The 20,497-nt window shown below is 30.3% G+C and overlaps 1 protein-coding gene across 1 annotated transcript in view; it reads right to left on the bottom strand.

Annotated features, from left to right (window-relative positions):
- Positions 1 to 6,294: 6,294 nt before the first annotated feature.
- Positions 6,295 to 20,497, bottom strand: part of LOC111629862 (extensin-like) — a 57,029-nt gene continuing 42,826 nt past the window's right edge. The window contains exons 3-4 of the mRNA XM_023373772.1: positions 17,250 to 17,299; positions 6,295 to 6,468 (exon numbers count right to left, since the gene is read on the bottom strand). Coding sequence (XP_023229540.1) covers positions 6,310 to 6,468; positions 17,250 to 17,299 — 209 coding nt within the window. The 3' untranslated portion in view covers positions 6,295 to 6,309. The remainder of the gene's footprint in view (positions 6,469 to 17,249; positions 17,300 to 20,497) is intronic.

Here is a 20,497-nt window from a genome sequence, read left to right as displayed (position 1 = left end):
GTCACCAGCATTGTAGTTGTTTGACTGGTGAATCTGTCCAGTGGTCTTCATTGCCTGCTTCTGTGAAACCACGGACATGCACTTAGTAAGTGTTTCCCGCGGTGTCACGCGTAGCATCCCTTGTACTGGTCTTAGATTGCATCTGTGACTCTCTGTGTTTTGCTCCAATCAGCAGTCTTGTCAACAAGGTCTTCTGTTAACATAACATGGTCCTTTTATGTGACATACTACTAGTGAAGTACCTGTGTTTAGTGTAGTACTTTTTTGTCGAGATTACCAGTGGTAACAGGCCACTGCCATGTACATTTTTATCTGTATTCACTATTCTAACCGTCTAGCTAAAAAGGCATTCTGTAAATTATTTGTACCAACGACTGTTTTCTTTTGTAAGTGCGATGCTAATCAAAATTGTAATCCCAAACTCAACCTCCACTTTCCACCTCTTTTTTCCCTCTTTTATCCCACTACGTCTCTTTTATCAATCTACCCCTCACTCATCCCTCTATACCCTTCCCTTTTCACATGGCTAAGTCCAACTAGGATAGCTATCTCAACTTTACTTTCAAGTTCAAGTATCAACTGGATGGATTTAAAACGTACCCGTCACAGCCATTGATACACTCGGCGTTATAAACCCTAAAATTTTCAAAAAAATTTAGGAACCAGTTGTTTTGCCTTACAACATTTGGTTACAACAATAATTAAATGTTAATAAAGAGTAAATTCGTTATTAGACTCCGTTCGATGAAAAAGTCGAAATAATGTGTTTTGTAGGTTACTTTGTCTATAAAAAAATCTCAAGTAAAGAAATTCGAACGGAATCTAGAAAAAGTAAATAATATTGTAGTTGTGACTCCATTGAAGTTTTCACTGTAAATCAAATAAATAATATATACTTGATTTTGCAATAAATTTTTATATTGTTACATGCTATGCTACGTGATGTGAGGGACAACGGGACCCTCAAGAAAGTGTTATCTTCACCTTTGATCATTTTACAACTTTTCGTCATTTGACTTCGACTTTTTTAACAAGAGCTATCAATAAAATTAGTTCCTAAGGACTTGTTTCTTTGTTAAAGATGATCCATCTACTCATTAATGTATCACCCGGAACTTTCGATAAATTTCCAGTATTGGATGCCAGGCCCTTGGCAATAAACTCCTGACTTCCTGGAAAAACTCAAGAAGGAAAAATCCCCAATAACCAGAGAGAGCGATGAGAATTCAGGCAGTCGTCTTCTACTGGTTCAACTGGGAATGGAAGAACTTGTCCCTTTATCTTCCGAATACTACTTCTGAACGTTACCCAACCGTGAAGCAATTAAATATTCATTTGTGGACTGTTTTAATAATCAGTTCACCCTCTGTGTTACTACATCCAGAACATTAGATAATCATCATCCAAGTGCCAGAATCCAGGTTTACTACACCACGTCTTTTAAGAGGGTATTTATGAACACGCGATCGTCGTTTGTAAACACTCTCTTTTGAACGGGCTAGTAATAATCAATGGAACCTTTAGTCGTGCTTGATATAAACAATATATTTGTAGTCTCTTCTTATTTGACCAGGGTGTCTATTCGTAGATACCCTATTTTATTTTCAAATTCACCAGGGTGTCAATTCGTAGACACCCTGTAAAAATTCGAAAATTTTAAAATTTTTCGCCAACAGATGCCAGAACTTGACGGTAACGTCTTCTATACCGTCTGTTTCACATATTTGCGTCCAGGTGGCTTTCGCTGACTTAAAAATTTTTTTTTGTGATTTTTTTCTTCATTTCAATATATTTTGATAATTTTTTATTATATTTTCAGCATGTTCATGCAATAATATTACTATAATAAGTTTATTTATGCTATAATAAGTTTATTTATTCATAATAAGTGAACATATTATAACGATTTAAATCGTTATCCTCATTTTTGTGATTTTATATATTTTTTTAAATTTTTTTTTTAAATTTAATTTAAAATATTAGCAATGTCAAATGTATTACTACTGGTAATAATATTTTTATTACAAAAATTTATATTATTGTTCGATATAAAGTAAACATCGTATATTAGTTTTTATGTCGGTTTGTAGAACAATGAAGTTCTGATTTCAAACAAAGGATTTATATAATCTGTGATATTTTTAAAACTAAAAATGATACATTGATAAATGTTATGTCGAATCGTACAGAACAAAATTTCAGATCGTTCTGGCTTAGTGCCAAGAACGAACTACACAACTGAAGAGTGTTAATTTTAACAAAATGTTACAAATTTTCACAGATAGATGTCAGTTCTGATATGAATTTTTTTTCTTTTGAATTTATTTTTTAATTTTATTTATAAATATCGTATTTAAAACTACAAATATTAGTAAATGTAATGTGATTTTTTTCATATCAATATAACAACAACTTGATTTTTGGCAAATTTTTAAAATAATATAACCTGACTGACCTTGAATGACTTAAATGACCCTTGGTCGTTAAGGGCAGTAAAATAAAGTACGGGGGCGGTGCTCCTAGGCAACTAAGAGGTAAAGCTACTTTCTGATGTCAAAAACTACCTCAAATAGTTTTTTAATTTTTTTAATTAATATATTTTATTACATATAAGTTTAATTAAATTGGGGGGTCGGAAATCACAATTAAAATTTTAATTTTTTTAAAATATTTAAAAATATACTGCCAGCTAGTATTCACCCTACTTTAAACCCTTGTCCTCCCAAGACGTCTATGAGAATGTCCCGGGAAATCCGACACCAGATGTTCTCAAGGTCATCCAGCTGTGTAAACAACAACTCATCAGTGTCAAATTTCACAGAAAGGCAAAACAAAGGAAGTTAAACTTTGAAGCTTTTTCTTCAAAATTAACACATTTCTTTAATTTTTTTCAGTTTTAAGTATTTTTTATGTTTAATTAAAAATTTCTTTAAAAACATTCGTACGGCAAGTGGTTAATGACCATAAGAGAAAATTCCTACTCTGGAGCACACTTGCTTTATCCAAAATTTTGTAAATGTCCGCAGACTAAATGCAAGGATTGAGATTAATGGACACCCAGTCAACTTCTATATCAATGGTGGTTCTGAAATTAACATCACTAACAAAATGATGTACAATGCCATTGGATGACCCACACTTCAGCCATGTATGGAACAAGCCAAATCGTATGATAGAAGTACTCTTTTGCAACCATTCTTAGGAAAAGGATGCACTACCTTCTGTCACAACAAAGTGAACAAAGAAGAACTGTTCTATGTAGCCAAGAAAGGAACTCTCCAAATCCTCTCAAGATTGATACTATGAACCACTTCCAATTTTTCATTGCTAAGGTCTATAATGACAGCATCAATCAGAAGTCAATGTGTCTCAAGTAATCGAATCATTGCAGTGAAACTTCTCAGAAATTTTTGGAAGGAAGGACTTGGACTCTGCAAGGTTATGAAAGCCTCGTTAATGTTGAAGCCAAATGTCATACCTACAAATGCAAGGCCAGATCAGTTCCATACGCCTCACAATTGAAAGTGGAAGAGGAACTTTAACCCCTACTGAGCATAGGAATCAAACCTGTTGACAATGTCGAATGGGCTGCTCCCATTACAGTAATCAAAAAACCAAATGGATTGTCATGACTGTGTGCGGACTACTCAATGAGTCTCAACGGCACTCTCCAGCTCAATTAGCACCCCCTTACACTTCCAGAAGATATTTTCTTCAAGCTCAATAGTTGCCAAATCTTCTCACAAGTACTTTTTTTGATGCCTGTTTTCAAGTGGAATTTGAGAACACTTCAAGAAACTCTGCAATATTACCACACACAGTGGTTTCTACAAATTCCAACATCTTCCATTTAGAGTGAAGCCCACTCCAGGCATCTTCCAATCTATCATGGATGCCATGGTCTCAGGACTATTGTTTGCCTTTGCATATATACACGACACAATCATCGTTAGTGGCAATGTGCACAATCACCACTAACATCTCCATGGAGGTGTTCTATTGCATCCACAACTATAGGTTCCAAATTCAAAATCGTAGTAACTGTTCAAAATTACTAAACAAAATACATAAAATAATCTGCATATTATTGAGTTTCTAAATTTATGAAACAAGTTGCAGTTTATCTAATGAATATTTGGGTGTTTAAAGTAAATGTTTTGAATTAAAAGTTTGAAGCATTTTGCAACTTATTTATTTCTTTAATCAAGGAAATAAATAGAAAGTTGGATTTCTGTGTGTATAGTATTTCACTTGTAAATATCAATATCATACTTTTAATCAGTTTCTGAACTTTTGAAAAGGAATTGTTATTTTTTGTAATAAAATGTGTTGTCTCCTAAAAATTTGTTCCATTATCATAAATTGAAATACTGTAAGGTCTCGTTTTATGCGGATTTTTTTAATGCGATTTTGAAGTTGTGCGGTTTGTATTTCATCCAAATTTTTTTTGGACAAACATACATATAGGCTTGTTTAGGAAGCCCGCGTATAGACAGTCTCCAAAAATCGTGGAACGCTCAAAGCTCACTCCATTTGTTCCACTGACATATAACGTTTATGGATGTAAAGGACAGCTAGATCTACCTTAATCGCTTTAGTTCCTAGCAATTTTTGATATAAATGTAATTAAACATAAAAAATACTTAAAACTAAAAAAAACGAAAGAAATGCGTTAATTTTGAAGAAAAAGCTTCAAAGTTTAACTTCCTTTGTCTTGCCCTTCTGTGAAATTTAACACCGATGAGTCAGTTTATACATCTGGATGACCTTGAACACAGCTGGAGTTGGATTTCCCGGGGCATTCTCATAAACGTCGCGGGAGGACAAGGGTTTAAAGTAGGGTGAAGCTGGCCGTATATTTTTTAATATTTTTAAAAAATTTGGAGACTTAAAAAACATTCCAAAAATTAAAAAAAAAATGTAAAACTATATTACTTTTCAATAAAATTAACTGAATTAAGTTTGAATACAAGTTTATTTTAAGCTTTCATATGAATTTCTTTCAGACATTCGAAGTAATTTATTAAGCAGCCTATTTCTTTTAATTTCTGCAAACTTTTTTTATGCAGTTTTAAGTTAATTTTAATTCGTTGTTTTGGTTTTATGCGATTTTAGAAAATTAAGGAACGTATCCCTACTTTTTCAAGGCAAGTAAAGTCTTTTTTTATGCAAATTTCTTTTTATGCGCTTTTCTGTAGAACGTATCCACCACATAAAACGAGACCTTACAGTACAAAGTTCTCGCCACTTTAGCAACATAACTAACTTATTCAATTTTGCCAATCTTTGAATTTGGATTTGCACCATCTGGCAAATTTGGATATTTAACTTGTGGAAAATATCCTCCCAGGATAGCATCAAAGTAAATTTTGTTAATTCATAGTCAAAGAAATAACTGAGTTCTTATTCACTTACATTCAAGAAAGTCAATTAAGCTGGGCCATAACATTAAATATGAAATTAAAGTATACTGCAAAATGCAATTATCCAATGAGAAGGTTTAGCAAAAAATCATTTTTGTTATGTTTACAAAAACACTACTGATTTTATCAAATGACAAAAACAAATAATACAATTAATAGATTGTTCTAAGAGAGATTTGAATTTGGTTGCTATAGAAATCACGTTCCACCAATAAGAGATTTGCTTAGAGCTAAAAATGTACAGACATATGCTATTACATTCTTAGATATTTAATGATCAGAAACAATAGAAATGAATAAAAACATATTTTGAGTAGATTTAAAATGAATTTCAACTTTATTAAATTGAATCTTCATACTTTTAAAACAAAAGCAGTTTTACAATTCCAGAAGAGAATTTATATGATCATAACCATTACAACAAATGTAAACAATAAATTCCAAATTATTGTCCATTGGAAAGTACTATTTTTTTTCTTCTAAAAATTGCAGTTCTGAATACTACAATTCAATCATCATATAAAGCAATATGATAAAAATTTAGCTAAATGTGTAATACACATTTAAGTATAACTTTCATAAAATCAAATATTGATAAACTTTTTACTGGCTTTGAAATTTATAAGTCCTTCACATAAATGTTTATAAAATTGTTCTGTAAAATAAGAATTAGACACAGCAAAATGAAATTGTTAAATTTAATCTTAAAAAAGCTATCCAATATCATTCAAATATTGAACATTTAGCAAAAAATATGACATTTTGCCTAAATGTTTAAAACGTGAAAAATTTTAATAATAAACTGGAAAAGATATTTTCTAAACATTAATTGGTATTTTAAATTTCATTATAAATCAGTACCTTTTGTTTTTTTTTAAATAATTAATTAAATACTTACTGGTACTACGGGCATTCCATGTCCATCAAATCTAGCACCAGCATCATAAGCTGTAGGCAGATAAACTGTTGCTGGGCGAGGTGAATACATAGGTGCGACAGGAGGAAGATATGAAGGTGGAACACCATACGTAACACTTGGAGTTACCTGTTTAATTAAAATTTGAACTTTATTAAAGATTATATTATACAATTAATGTTGGATTTTATGATAATTTCACTGTCAAGTTACGGATTAAAAAACCACTACAAAACAAAACTTGGAATGAAATAATTTTATAGTTATAATGTTAAAGACTAATCCATATTATTAGCATTCAGTAAATAAAATACAGGTAGTCCTCGGTTTACGCCGGTTAAATTTACGCCAATTCACAATAATGCCGCTGCGCAATTCACCATTTGCGGTGTAATTTCCTGATTTCCCTAAGCTAGACTGATTTTCATTTCAGTGTTGACGTATTTACTGAGCCGCAACATTGTACATTCGTTAAAACAAAGATTTTTATTAACTATATTTTTTCTGTTTAATATTATTGGGTATGTATACATTTGCATTAAATTAATATTAAAATACTAAACGTTTAGATGCCCACGAGTCAAGATATTAAACTTAATAGTCCAATAAATGGCATCCGAATCCATAGCGCCAATGAATGTATCCCATATCAGTTCATTCAGGAAAACACCTTACGACGCAATAGCACTTCCGGCGATCACAAATTATCGTTAGAGAGACAAATCTACTTCTTGTTGGCCAGACGATATTTATCTCTCCTTAGCCACCTTGAATTTTCCCGCTCAAACTGACCTTATATATGCGCTACGGCGACCGGTGGTCGACCAATCAGTGTCTTCGCTCGTCTGTAGCTCTACGTCGGGTTAACGTATCCTTTCAACTAAGGAAAGTTTGACGGATGAAGTTTGTGAGTTAGACAATGTTGGGAGCAAAGTGCAAATGTAAACAGGAGCATCATATTCGACCATATTCCAAAATTCTTAATGAAAGAAATCAAAAATGTAAACAATTAAAGATGGATACTTTTTTCCGAAAAATATAAGAAATTCTAAACTAAAATTTTTAAATAAAAACATTTTACTTTATTTTATGATAAAATACATTTTAAAAATTTATATGTATTTTGTATTATATTGTATTAATAAACAAAATTATTAGCTTATTTTTCACTTATGTAGAACCTATTCCTATACCTCACTGCAAATACGGGTTTGTTTTACGCCGATTTGATTTGCACTGGCTTTTGTAGGAACAGAACTGCGGCGTAAACCGAGGGCTACCTGTACTGAACTTCCATCTGATGTTTTAATAAGATTCAACAATTGAAACCCTTTGGGGGACATGTAGTGGTAACACTATGTCCCCAAGGGTTTCAATTATATAAATAAACAATTTACAGTGGATGCCACTTATTAAAATCACATTTATTGTTATCAGCCTCTTACTGTGATTATTTTTTAAAGTTCCAAGGCATTCGTGCATTTTTCTATGCAAAAGTCTTAAAAATGCTAAGTCAGTCTTTATTATGGTTGCTTCTAAAGAACAAAATCTTGAAAAAGTGGCATGATCTAATGAGAACAACATAACTAAAAAGTAACATTGCATAAGGAGAAAGATATGTCAATTACGAGTCCATTCATTCATTAGAAAACTAAAGATTTTGCTAAAAAAACAAAGGTCAGAAAAATTTTACAGACTTATGCTGTATTATTTCTGGAAATAATGCAAAAACATTATCAATAAACAGATGCATGGAGAAGATGCAGATTTTTCTTCAGTAAAATACAGGCTGATGAAAGTGGCTCAAACTGCTTTCTGAATGTTCACCTTCTGATATCTATACTGCTGATGAAACTGGAATTTATTTCCATGCTATGCTTGAACATACCTACTTATTTAAAAATAAATGAGCATGAGACTAAGATTTCCAAATAGCATCTGACTGTCACATGTTTAAGCATGTCACAAGAAAAGGACTTGATGGTGAGAAGAAGAAAGTACACATGCTCACTGTTTTAAAGGAAAGCAATCATTACCAATTGTATTTCATTCCAATAGCAATGCCTAGATGATGATGACAATCTTTAATGACTGATTTCTGGAGTGAGAAAAACTTAAGTACAAAATCCTCTTGATTGACAATTGTGTAGTACATCAAGTGACAAGCATTTCAATTCACCTAAAAATCATATTTTTATTACCACCCAATATGACACCATTCATCCAATCTTGTGATCAGGGTATAATCTAAACTATGAAAGCACATTATTGTTGTGAAATGTGCACTTGAAAGCACAGAGGATTTAGTAGAGCTATAAACAAAGATGCATTTGGAGAAAAAGTGAAGGAAAACAAATGATGATTTAAGTCCCAACCATCAGTCAGTGTAATGATTAAGTCATTACACTGACTTAATCATTACCATTAAGTCAGTGTATGATTTCAAGTCATGGATGAAACTGATAAAAAGGAATCTATACTGAAGAACTCCTTATGGAATGAATTTGTTCTGCTATAATGGAAGAAGCAGCTATGATGCAGAATACTCAATGTGGCTGAAGAAAGTTACAAGGAAATCAACATAACTATCCCTCCAACTGCAGAAATGCAGCAAGCACTGGAGGTCTTAGGACATTTGCAGAAACATTGCATTTTATACTCTATCAATGATTTATTGTGTAAAGACTAAATAATAAAAAAATAAATGAATTTTTATCACTTGATATCATATAGGATATGCTGTTTCATTTTCTTCCTTTGTTTTTGCAGTTATTGTAATCAATTATAATGAACACTTTGGTTTGGTCGCAATAAATGGCATCAACTAACTAAAATCTTAAAAACTACTACTATAAAATACTATAAAAAGATTAAAAGTTGATGTAATAGCAATTTTCAAAAAACAAAAAGTCTGTTTTTGATAGAACTTCACAATGAGAAAAAATAACATAAGAAAGCATATCATGAATAATGAATTTTGTTTTATCACACAATGATGTGTAAAATAAGACAAATTGATGGCATGTTTTTTAAATCTAATGGATTATGCTTTAAATAAAGAATTAGATTAAATAAAAATAAAAAATGAAGGAGCAATTTCAGCAAATGACCAATAACTTATGCATCTAAAATTCATCTATGCCAAAAATTAACATTTAAATTACACTATGTAGAGAGCATCTTATCAGTCAAAGAATATCTACAATGACAGTAATTAAACATAATAAATTCAAGTTTAAATAAGCTAGTAGAACTACTTTAACTGTAAATATTGTCAAAACTAATTTACATAGTTTTTCCTTCCCTACATTATTATTTCTATTCAACCAGCAAGTTACTAAGTAAGTTTTTCATTCAAAATACCAAATAAGATATTTTGTTTAATATGATAGATATGAATCTTTCAACAATAAATTATTGGGCATTTACCAGACAATGAAAGTCAGCTATCAATACTACTAAATTTTGAATATATAGTCATTAAGTGGAAAAGATAATTCACCATCCTTTCTAAATAGATTTAGCCACTTGAAAATGGTTATATTTTGAAAAACATGAAGATAAGATAATATATTAAGTTTTTCTCATTTTTAGAACAGTTAGGAAATCATGAAAAACTAAAGTTCTTTCTTAGGCTTATATTGAATACAAATTTTCAGTAACTTAATATCTTTTATATTAAAAACAAACCAAAAGTAACTATTTCATATTAGTGTGTAACTATTCTTAAATTTAAAACTTATAACTATTTACTATTTAAAATGTACACTTAATATACAAAGTAAATTCTAATACCTAAACCATCTGTTTCAGTAGTAATTTCCAACTTTTGAAAATAAAATCAATACTATGAAATATACTGAATAATGATTTTTTGGCCAAACAAATGTTTTTTTAATATTAAATATTTCAAATATAGTAAAGAAAATTCTTTACTGCAGTGTTATAGTTCTTATAGTTGCAAAAATGAGAATTTCCTTAATTTTATAAAACTTACAAAATTATTATATATATAATTTTATTCAAAATTTTTCAGTTTGTATTGCATTATTTCTACTGTTTCTAAATTATCTGTATAGATTTTGTAATGTGATGAGATGGATAATATAGTAGTCATCATTTCTCTATATTCTATTAAATTCAAACTACATAACCATGAATATTTTGATTTTTACTAAAAACATCTAAAAGCAGAAAGAAAACATTTTGATTTCACTTATTTAAATATTTTGGCATAATGAAATAAGTATTATTTACAATTTATAAAAAAATTCTGATAACTACATTTAAAAAACATATTAAAGAAGAATTTCCTGTTTTTTATAAATATATTGCAACAAAAAAATAATAAACTAACTTTAATATTTTACAAGTTTAGACATATAGACTAACGATTTAACAAATAAATAAAATTCAATCTGTAAAACTTATTATTAAAATATTTTAAAATTATTCTATTATTTCATACTAAAATTATATTCTTGTTTAACACTAGAACACACTGAACTTACCCCCAACAACACCCAGTAGTAGTCAATTGATATGTTATTTCTTTTACATTTGTCTTTTTTTTTTTTCAAATCATAGAATGTTGGTATTTTATGTTTTTTTACTTTTTTTGTTCTAAACAGGTTTTTGTTTTTTAAATATTAATACAGTAAATCTTCTAATAGACACCTGGACAGAATAAACTTAGCCTCTAGCATATGTAAGAAGCTCAGTCTCTTTTGCAAACCTGGCATCTATTCCCTGTTCTCACAGAATTTCATATCCAAACTGATGGTAAAAAAAGGGGGAAATACAATTTAATCTTTCCATCCATACTCTTCCCCAAATAATGAAAACTGTAGGTAATTCACAAGAACTTTACCTTTTTATTTAATAGAAAAAATACTACTACACAATAACATTACTACCATAAGCATAAAGTTATTATGGTATTATTGTATCTACATTTCATGAATCTTTCTAGCTTCCCTTTGCTAGCTGTGAAAACTGAATGTTGTTTATCACTTTCATCTAATTGAATGAAGATTTTTCTTGCTTTATCCATCACCATCTGTATAGAAACAATTATTTTTCTCTCGCTGCACACAGATAGATTCACTGTAGTACATTTTCTTTTATTCTTTGATAATGGTCTTGTATCTTCCTTCTGCCAACCTCTTTGCTTCACTCTTATTCTTAACAGCCTTAAGTGTGTCATGCTTGCTGCTCCACCCACAAATTTGCTTTGGATACATTTTGAATTTCTGCACTGCTGCTTCTCCTGAGTATTCTTTTGTTTACACAATTGCATTCAGTTTGAAGGCAACACTGAACTAGACATTGCAACATCTAGTTCATTAATCTGTGTAAAATTAAGGGTTTGAAACAAAAATACCTGTGGACTTCAAAGCAGTCCTACAAATTCTCTATGGGATTTAAATCTAGTGACCTATCTGCCAACAAATGTAGCTAATCGTTATTTCATGTTCCTCATGTCAATAAAATACTGGCTCTATGAAAACAACAATTATCATCCTGAAATAACAGGGCTTTCATGCCATATGTATCACTAAAATAATCTGCAAGTAATAAGACTTAATTGCTAAAGTAGTTTGAAACCTGAGGCATGTTTATAAAATAAATCAAAAAGAATGTTATTTAAACCCCTTAGGCTTGAAAAGTGCAAATGGTTTTCATTTTACAAGACCTGAATGTTTAGAACATTAGGTCTTATCACTTACATCCAGTAGATAAGGAAGACATCAGAGGCAGATGCAACTAATTTTTTTTATCCAGTGTCTGTATTAGTCCCCAAATCTTGCAACTCAAAATTTCACATTTTTAATTAAGATGAAACTGAGGACACAAGTCCAATGACCCTTCCACTAGCTTCCCCATTCTGAAACACAACAATCAAATGTAAAATTTAAAAATCAGTAATATCAACTATTCATGGATATTTTCAGTTGTACATAAATGCATTGCAATGATGTGCATGATGAGACAGAATTAACAGTCTAAAAGATAATTGAATGAAACTCACCAATTTTTGAAAATGACAAGCTGTGAAACATAATAAAAATGCACTAATATCAATAAACTGATACCTAATTTAATTTAAATAATATCTAGAGCAATGCAACAATTGGTAGAATGATGATCATAATCAAGAAAATAAAATCAAGGACAAAAAATACATGTCTAAATACTTTAGTGGCAAGAGACTTCATAAAACCAAATGTCAGCAGCAAAATAAATCAAAGATCAAAGTAAACTTGCCAATAAAGATTCATATTTTAACTTAGTTAAATTTTTTCCATAAGAGATCCAAAACCAAAGATTTAAATTTCATGCTAAATGAAAGTCTGAGATCATGCATTTAGTACAGATCATGGCACTAAGGATTGTCCTAGGAAAGCAATTCAACTGAATGTGTCTGCTATTAAAGCAACAAAGTAACAAAAAACATAAGACTGTTTTGACATTTGCAACATTAACATTATTATTAGATACCACAACAATGTTTCAATGATGAAGATGAAGTTTCATGAAAAACCTGGTATAAACATATGCTAAAGTGTAAATTCCCTAAAAAAGTGTGAGGTTAGGCAATACAATTACAATATAAGTTAGACACCTCAAATGATGATAAAAAAATTCAATTTTATCTGCAAAAGTTATGACATTTTTGATGGGGGATATCTTAATTGGCAAGGATATGACTAATTTACTAAGTTTAATGAATAAAGCAAGGAAAGTCAAAACTAATACATTAAAACGAAAGTATTTGCAGAACTTTAATGATACAATGTTTTAACCTCAAAAAAAACAGGCACAAACAAACTATGCTTATAGGGGAATCCAGAGGGCTGGTGATGGGAGGTTAAATTAGGATGCAAGATAAATTTTTCAGGTTTTCCTTACAACAGTAGGAAGCCTCTTTGCATGTTAATCAACAAACATATATTGCATTGTAATGAAGACAACTGAGCCTGTTACAATGGACAGGTTTAACAATGACATCAAGAGTGTTTCACTCTTACATCTGGGTTCCTTAAAAGCTAACTTGTAAATAAAAATATTAGCAGCAAGCACATTTTCTTGAAGAACTCCCAAAAGGTTATTGTACAGTGAATTATCATAATCATATGACAAAAAACAAAAAAGTGAATTTTCTAATTCTTAGTAACCAAGAAAGCAAAATAAATGAATTAAGGTGAAAATAATTAATGATGATTCATAGTGGTTTCTCACAGATATGTACATCTATGTAGCAAACAGTATTATGGCTTAAATCACCTGAAATAATTATGAAACACTGGGTGCATTTTCTAGTAGAGCTGCTTTGCTTAAACTACTGGAGGGCACTTTAAGCAATTTACACTTTTGGGGAAACATTTCTATACCTCAGCTAATCATCAATGTTGTTTAGTTTTTTGTATATACATTGTTTTGTACAAAAAAAAATGTTTAGTCAGAAATGATGCAGAATTGTCAGACCATAAAGTATCAGAGGCAGCCAATCCAGAAAATTTGATATTGCATTTTTATGCAATTACCTATATGGTAAACAACAAACAGAACATGGGCATTTGCCATTACTAATAGTAGGAAAGTCAAAAATTATCTGCACTTTAGCCATAACACTTCTTTAGGTCTGTCACACTATCTTCTGCACACGCATGCTTAGCCCGTTTTTAACGCTATAAACCTTGCTCGAGTCTGACTCGAGCAAGGTTTATAGCGTTAAAAAAACCGGGTGTTTGGGCCCCCAAAAAATTTTTTTTTTTGATTTTTGGAATGTTTTTTAGGTCCCCAAATTTTTTCAAAATTTTTTCCCGCGCAAAAAAATTTTATAGTGATTTTAATCAACCTTTAATGATGCGCGCTTCATGCTTTATTGCTTTTTTAATTGTTTTTTAATGGGAGTTTTTTTATCAAATTTATTTCATCGTTCTAAAGTTGTAGTGCACCGATTTTCCTTCGGTAAAGTTATTTACAGCTGCTTTCAGATGTCAAAAACGACCTCCGATAGTTTTTTAATTTTTTTAATTAATAGATTTTATTATATATGTTTAATTAATTAGGGGGTTCAGAAATCGCAATAAAAATTATAATTTTTTTAAAAATATTTTAAAATATAGGTGTAGTTACTAGTCACCCTACTTTAAACCCTTGTCCTCCCGAGACGTCTATGAGAATGTCCCAGGAAATCCAACTCCAGCTGTGCTCAAGGTCATCCAGATGTGTAAACAATGACTCATTGGTATTAAATTTCACAGAAAGGCAAGACAAAGGAAACTAAATGATGAAGCTTTTTAACCAAAATTAAGGCATTTCTTTCCTTTTTTTCAGTTTTAAGTATTTTTTATGTTTAATTAAAAATTTTTTTAAAAAAGTGGACAAGAAGGGGTTAATCTTAACCTAAGATTATCTCTAAACCTAACGCGTGAGAGAGAGTTCACAACAATCTATCTCTGGTCATATTACCTTCTTTAGGTCTTTCGTATCTTTTTCTATATCTATTTGACGGTCTTCTTCCTTGATTATTTCTCTTCTAATATTTTCTTTGGGAAGTCCTTTTAAGTCTTCTCTTGTATACTTCTTGTATATTTCGAATGTAGTACTATGTTTTATGACTTCCTTTCGGATTCTTATAACAGCCTTGTATGATGATACTTTCCGTATGACAATATCTTATCTCGCATGTAAGACTTCTTGCGTGGCAACCCTCTTTTCGACGGACTGCATTTCATATATCGGATTTCCCTGTATGGCAATACCTTGTTCCAACGGACTGCCTTTCATATATCAGATTTCCCTGTATGGAATACCTTGTTCCAACGGACTGCCTCAATGGGCGGGAAATTGTCCCTTTTATTTTCTCCTCAGTAACTTGTGCAAAAGCTCAACTCATCATGAGTTGGCCTGGGAAAGGAAATCAACTTCCTTTCAAAATCGGATGTTTTTCAGTTTTTTAGAAACTTGTTAAAGTTGAAAAACACTAATTTCTCTATTTTTCTCTTCTTCTTCTCAACTTTGAGAATTTTCAGAATGACCCTCTCTGAATTCTCGCAACAACAAATTTAACAACAATACGATTAAATTATAAATGCAAATAAAAAAATTTCTCATACGGGATTTAAACCTGCATATTAATGCTCTTCAAGCAATGCTTTAACTAATGACACCACCCATGAACATGTGAACAGCAAGGCATGCTTTATTCCACATAGGTATTAATAGAAAAACTTCAATCGTGATTTTCTTGAGAATGCCTGAATAGTGGGTCCTATGGCTTTGGCAGAGTTTAAGTACAAGTAAATACTACACGTCCACAAAATTTAGTTGAAATCAGTGATGACAATCTCCCAATCTTCCCTTGTAAATAGAAAAATGACATGTTCAACCCCTACATCTGTGTAAATAACTTGAAAAAATAAAAGTGTGAATAATTTTTGACTTAACCTCATAAATCTGAAGGTATTTATGTCGGAATAGAAGATTATGTGGAAAATTGCATTTATAATTTTTCCAACAACAAGTTTAAAATAGATTTTTATATGTCAAAATTTTCATGATAGGTACAGTACATAATATGCATATAATATATGGTGGTAGCTATCTTAACTTCTGTCTTTAGCACTTGTGAACATCACTGCACTGGCACTACAGAGGCTAACTTACAGTGAAAATAGCTTAACTGTCTTTTTAACAAAGTGGCTTTACTAGAAATTACACCCATTATTATTAGAAATAATCTTTTTTCTACAATCATTAACATGAATATAATTAATGATTTACTTCCAAATTAATCTCTGCCATTTGAAAGAAAATAGTATGGAAATAAAACCTTCTCAAAGAATCTATCCTATTATGTAACATAGTGGGCTATAATGGGCTTCTCTAAGTCTGGACTATTTTTTGACGTAGACTCAAGAAATGACAGTCATTTCAAAGGAAAGAATTGGTGATCACCTAGAGTCTAGATCAAAATAATAGTCTAAACTTGGTGTGCTATAATTATCTTACATCATATTTTCCTTATTACTAGAATAGTCTCTGTTCATTCTAAAAGTCACTAAAAATATATTGCTTAAAGCATATGCATATTAATTTGAATTCTGGTAAACTTTATAATAAAACCTCCTAAAAATGTTTTTGGATCTATGTAGTACTGGAATGATATAATTTTTATTCTTTCTTTTGTGAAATTATTATATACACATACAACACTTTCCCAGTCAAACGACACTGTTAACAAGGTCTTAATCTTACCACAATTTTGCCAAGGAGAACCAGGCAACTTCTATTAGGATGACTGGGCCTCCATTTTGAGATCATAACTGTAGACTTACTATTCCTCCCCATAAGAAACATGGCTCCTACATCCATATAATAAGAAAATGCTTTACTTTTGGGAGGCATTATGCATTGCCTACAACAGACCTTGCAACAACCCAATATTAATATCATAGGTCATTGGGTAACTATATAAATTTTTTAATTAAAGGTATTTGTATAGAAATATTCTCATATATCCAGGAGTTATTTGTTATACATTTATTTTTTATATGAAATATTAACATACCTGTCATTGTGTATTTGAAATTACAAATTTGTTCTGAAATTTCAAATTCACTCTGTTCCAAATTTGCAATACTGTTCAATTATGAATTTTTATCTGAAGATGATAGCTGTCAATGTCAGAAGTACTTGTGAAAATTGGTAAAAATTATTAATTTTCACATTATTAACTTCATTTAAGGTTGAAAAACATAATCATACATTTCAATTAATAAGCAAAGTTTATTATATATATAAATATTCAGATTAAGTATATTGCAATTCTTTTTCTACTAAAAAAAAAATCTTAATATTTTTATCAAATAACTTTCTACAATATGAAAATTTCTACTTACACTAACTGCACCATATGGTAGAGGAGGACCTATTGGGCTTCCATATGAGGCTACAAACAAATAAAGTCTGTTTTAGAAAGGGATATATTATATCAAATTTGTACTGTAATGAAATAAAGTTAATTATAACTTTTTAAAATAATTCAGTATAGTTAAACAGATTAAGAAGCATATCAAATTGTTTTCTGTAGTAATAATAAAAATTAATGAATTACAAGTTTTGCCTAAAAACCATAATTTGATTGGCATTTATATAATAATAAATACTATCATAACAAAAATTAAGCAAAGAAATTTACATATGTAGCTAAAAGAAAATGAAGAGTCAAAAATACATTTTATCTTTTAATGAAAGTTGATTATTTACAGCAGTGGTGTCAAAGTTTTTAGAAGCCATAATCAAAGTTAATTTGGTTCAAAGGCAATATTGAATTGTTCAAAAGAAAAATTTTGTAACAAGTTTTGAAGATATGATAAAATATTTGTGTGTGTTATACCCTAATAATCTTGATTTAGTGAATGTCTCTTCAATGCGAAAAAATCTTTTCGTTAGACTACCTCACAGCCAGTTCAGGTGATAAACTCCTTTTATTGGCTTTTACAGATGCATTTTGAGCTAGGTTAATTTACTAGCTCCTCCTCAGTGCTTTTAAGAGTTTCCATGAGTTTCTAATTTTTTTCATACTTATACGGTACTTTTTGTCCCGTTTACAATATTTTTACCAGCTTATGCAATTATTCAAAGGATTTGTATCTTGTATCGTAAAAAGGTCTGCTTGCTACTGATTTCTTTCTAATTAAATTACTTTAAGAACTTGTATCTTGTTACATCATAAAAATGTACTGTTTGTTACAAGATTTCTTTTTCATTAAAAGCATATTGTTTCATTAAAGCTTTTTCATTAAAAGCTTTTTCATCAAAGCTTTTTAATGAAAAAGAAATCTTGTAACAAACAGTACATTTTTATGATGTAACAAGATACAAGTTCTTAAAGTAATTTAATTAGAAAGAAATCAGTAGCAAGCAGACCTTTTTACGATACAAGATACAAATCCTTTAAATAATTGCATAAGCTGGTAAAAATATTGTAAACGGGACAAAAAGTACCGTATAAGTGTGAAAAAAATTAGAAATTCATGGAAACTCTTAAAAGCACTGAGGAGGAGCTAGTAAATTAACCTAGCTCGAAATACATCTGTAAAAGGCAATAAAAGGAGTTTATAACCTGAACTGGCTGTGAGGTAGTCTACCGAAAAGATTTTTTCGGATTGAAGAGACATTCACTAAATCAACATTAAGAACAGCTAAACCATCGGAAAATTCAGAACCTAATAATCTTATCAGGTAGCTGAAGAAAAATCACAAAGTTAAAAATCAACATTTAACTTGATAATTGTTGAGCTTGACTACAAATATCACTAATTTTAATTCTTACTTTAACTGTAACTTTATAAAGTACATTGTAATATCGTCACATATTTGTCACAACAAGCACTGCAGTTTAGATTTATCCATTAGTGATGAGATGATTAATCAAAATCAGAAATCGGAAAAGTTGGGCATTTTTCAAGTATCAGAATCAAGCAAATTTCATCACGAGTTCCAATTCTTAAAATGATTATTAATTTTCTTGTTAAATATGGAAGAATTTGTTTCAATCAAAGATTAATATCATAATCTAAAAAATTAACAATTAAGTATTAGTTTATTAGAAGCAATCACATTGAAAAAGCAGAGCATACCATACACAAGGTGACAAGGGATCACAGCAGACTTTCATATAGTCAGAGCAATGAGAGATTGCATTCAGTCAGTACTGTCTCCATTTTATGAAAAGATAGGGTGACATTAAGGCTGCCAGCCAGCCTATATTGGGCCAGCTTGATTTGAAATTGCTGGAAATTTCAAATCAAGGCCAGTGGTCAACAAAAATATTTAAGAGTCGACAACAGTTTAAAATATAAGCAAACTTACATTTTAATTGAAAAAAATATTATATAAAATCATTTTTAATATTTAGTATGTTTACTTATAATGATAAAATACTTTAAAGGTGTTTAAATGTTGCTGAAAAAATTATTTCTTAAAATGAACATTTGACCTCTTTTTATAGGTTTGCATCATGTTTAATGAGAAGATTCAAACTAAGACAGTTTGAATTATCCATGCTCATAATGTAAATTATTAATTTTTCTAAACAAAAAAGTTTAGAACTATTCAAAAGAATCAAAATTGGGCATTTTCAGCAAAACTGAAATCAAAGTTGGGAGAAATTTTGGTATCATCCCATTACTAATATCAATAGAACAATCCATTAATTACAAAGACTAACTTGTTATTGGCAGCTTAAAAAGTGTTCCTAGATCTGGACTCCAAATGATGCTTGGGGAAAAGTATAGAAGCATACAGAGAAATTACCAAAAACATACATTCTCCTATTTTGCATTTTTGTATACATTTTAAATATTATTTCTATTTCTTATTTTATATTTTTTGATAATTATTCTCTAAAAATATCTAAAAATGTTTAGGTAATCATTCTATCTTTTTGTTATATTTTTAGTTCATTTATGCATTTTTAGATATTTTCAGTTGTTCATATTCATTTATGCAGTTTTTGCTATTTTAGTCATTGTGTATTTTTTCATTAACCCCTTCTGAGCCGCGCTCGAGTGTGACTCGAGCAAGTTTTATAGCCTTACGTCGTTAAGGCCACTTTTGAAAAAATTATTTTTTTTGAATTTTTGGAATGTTTTTTAGGTCCCCAAATTTTTTCAGAATTTTTTGCGCACGCGAAAAAATTTTATCGCGATTTTAATGAGCCTTTGATAAGGCTCGATGAAGGCTTAATGTTTTTTTAATGGGAGTTTTTTATCAAAATTAATTTATCATTCTAAAGTTGTAGCGCACCGATTTTCCTTCGGTAAAGTTATTTAAAGCTGCTTTCTGATGTCAAAAACGACTTCCGATAGTTTTTTAATTTTTTTAATTAATAGATTTTATTATATAGAAGTTTAATTAATTAGGGGGGGTCGGAAATCGCAATAAAAATTATAATTTTTTTAAAATATTTAAAAATATACCGCCAGATTGAAGTCACCCTACTTTAAACCCTTGTCCTCCCGCGATGTCTATGAGAATGTCCCGGGAAATCGGACTCCAGCTGTGTTCAAGGTCACCCAGCTGTGTAAACAATGACTCATCGGTGTTACATTTCACAGACAGGCGAAACAAAGGAAAATAAAAT

Source organism: Centruroides sculpturatus, unplaced genomic scaffold (assembly GCF_000671375.1).
Source record: "Centruroides sculpturatus isolate CEXI.00-Female unplaced genomic scaffold, Cexi_2.0 scaffold548, whole genome shotgun sequence".
In the NCBI taxonomy this organism is placed as follows: domain Eukaryota; kingdom Metazoa; phylum Arthropoda; class Arachnida; order Scorpiones; family Buthidae; genus Centruroides; species Centruroides sculpturatus.
The sequence above is the reverse complement of the archived record's forward strand: the minus strand, read 5'-3'. Positions and strand labels throughout refer to the sequence as shown.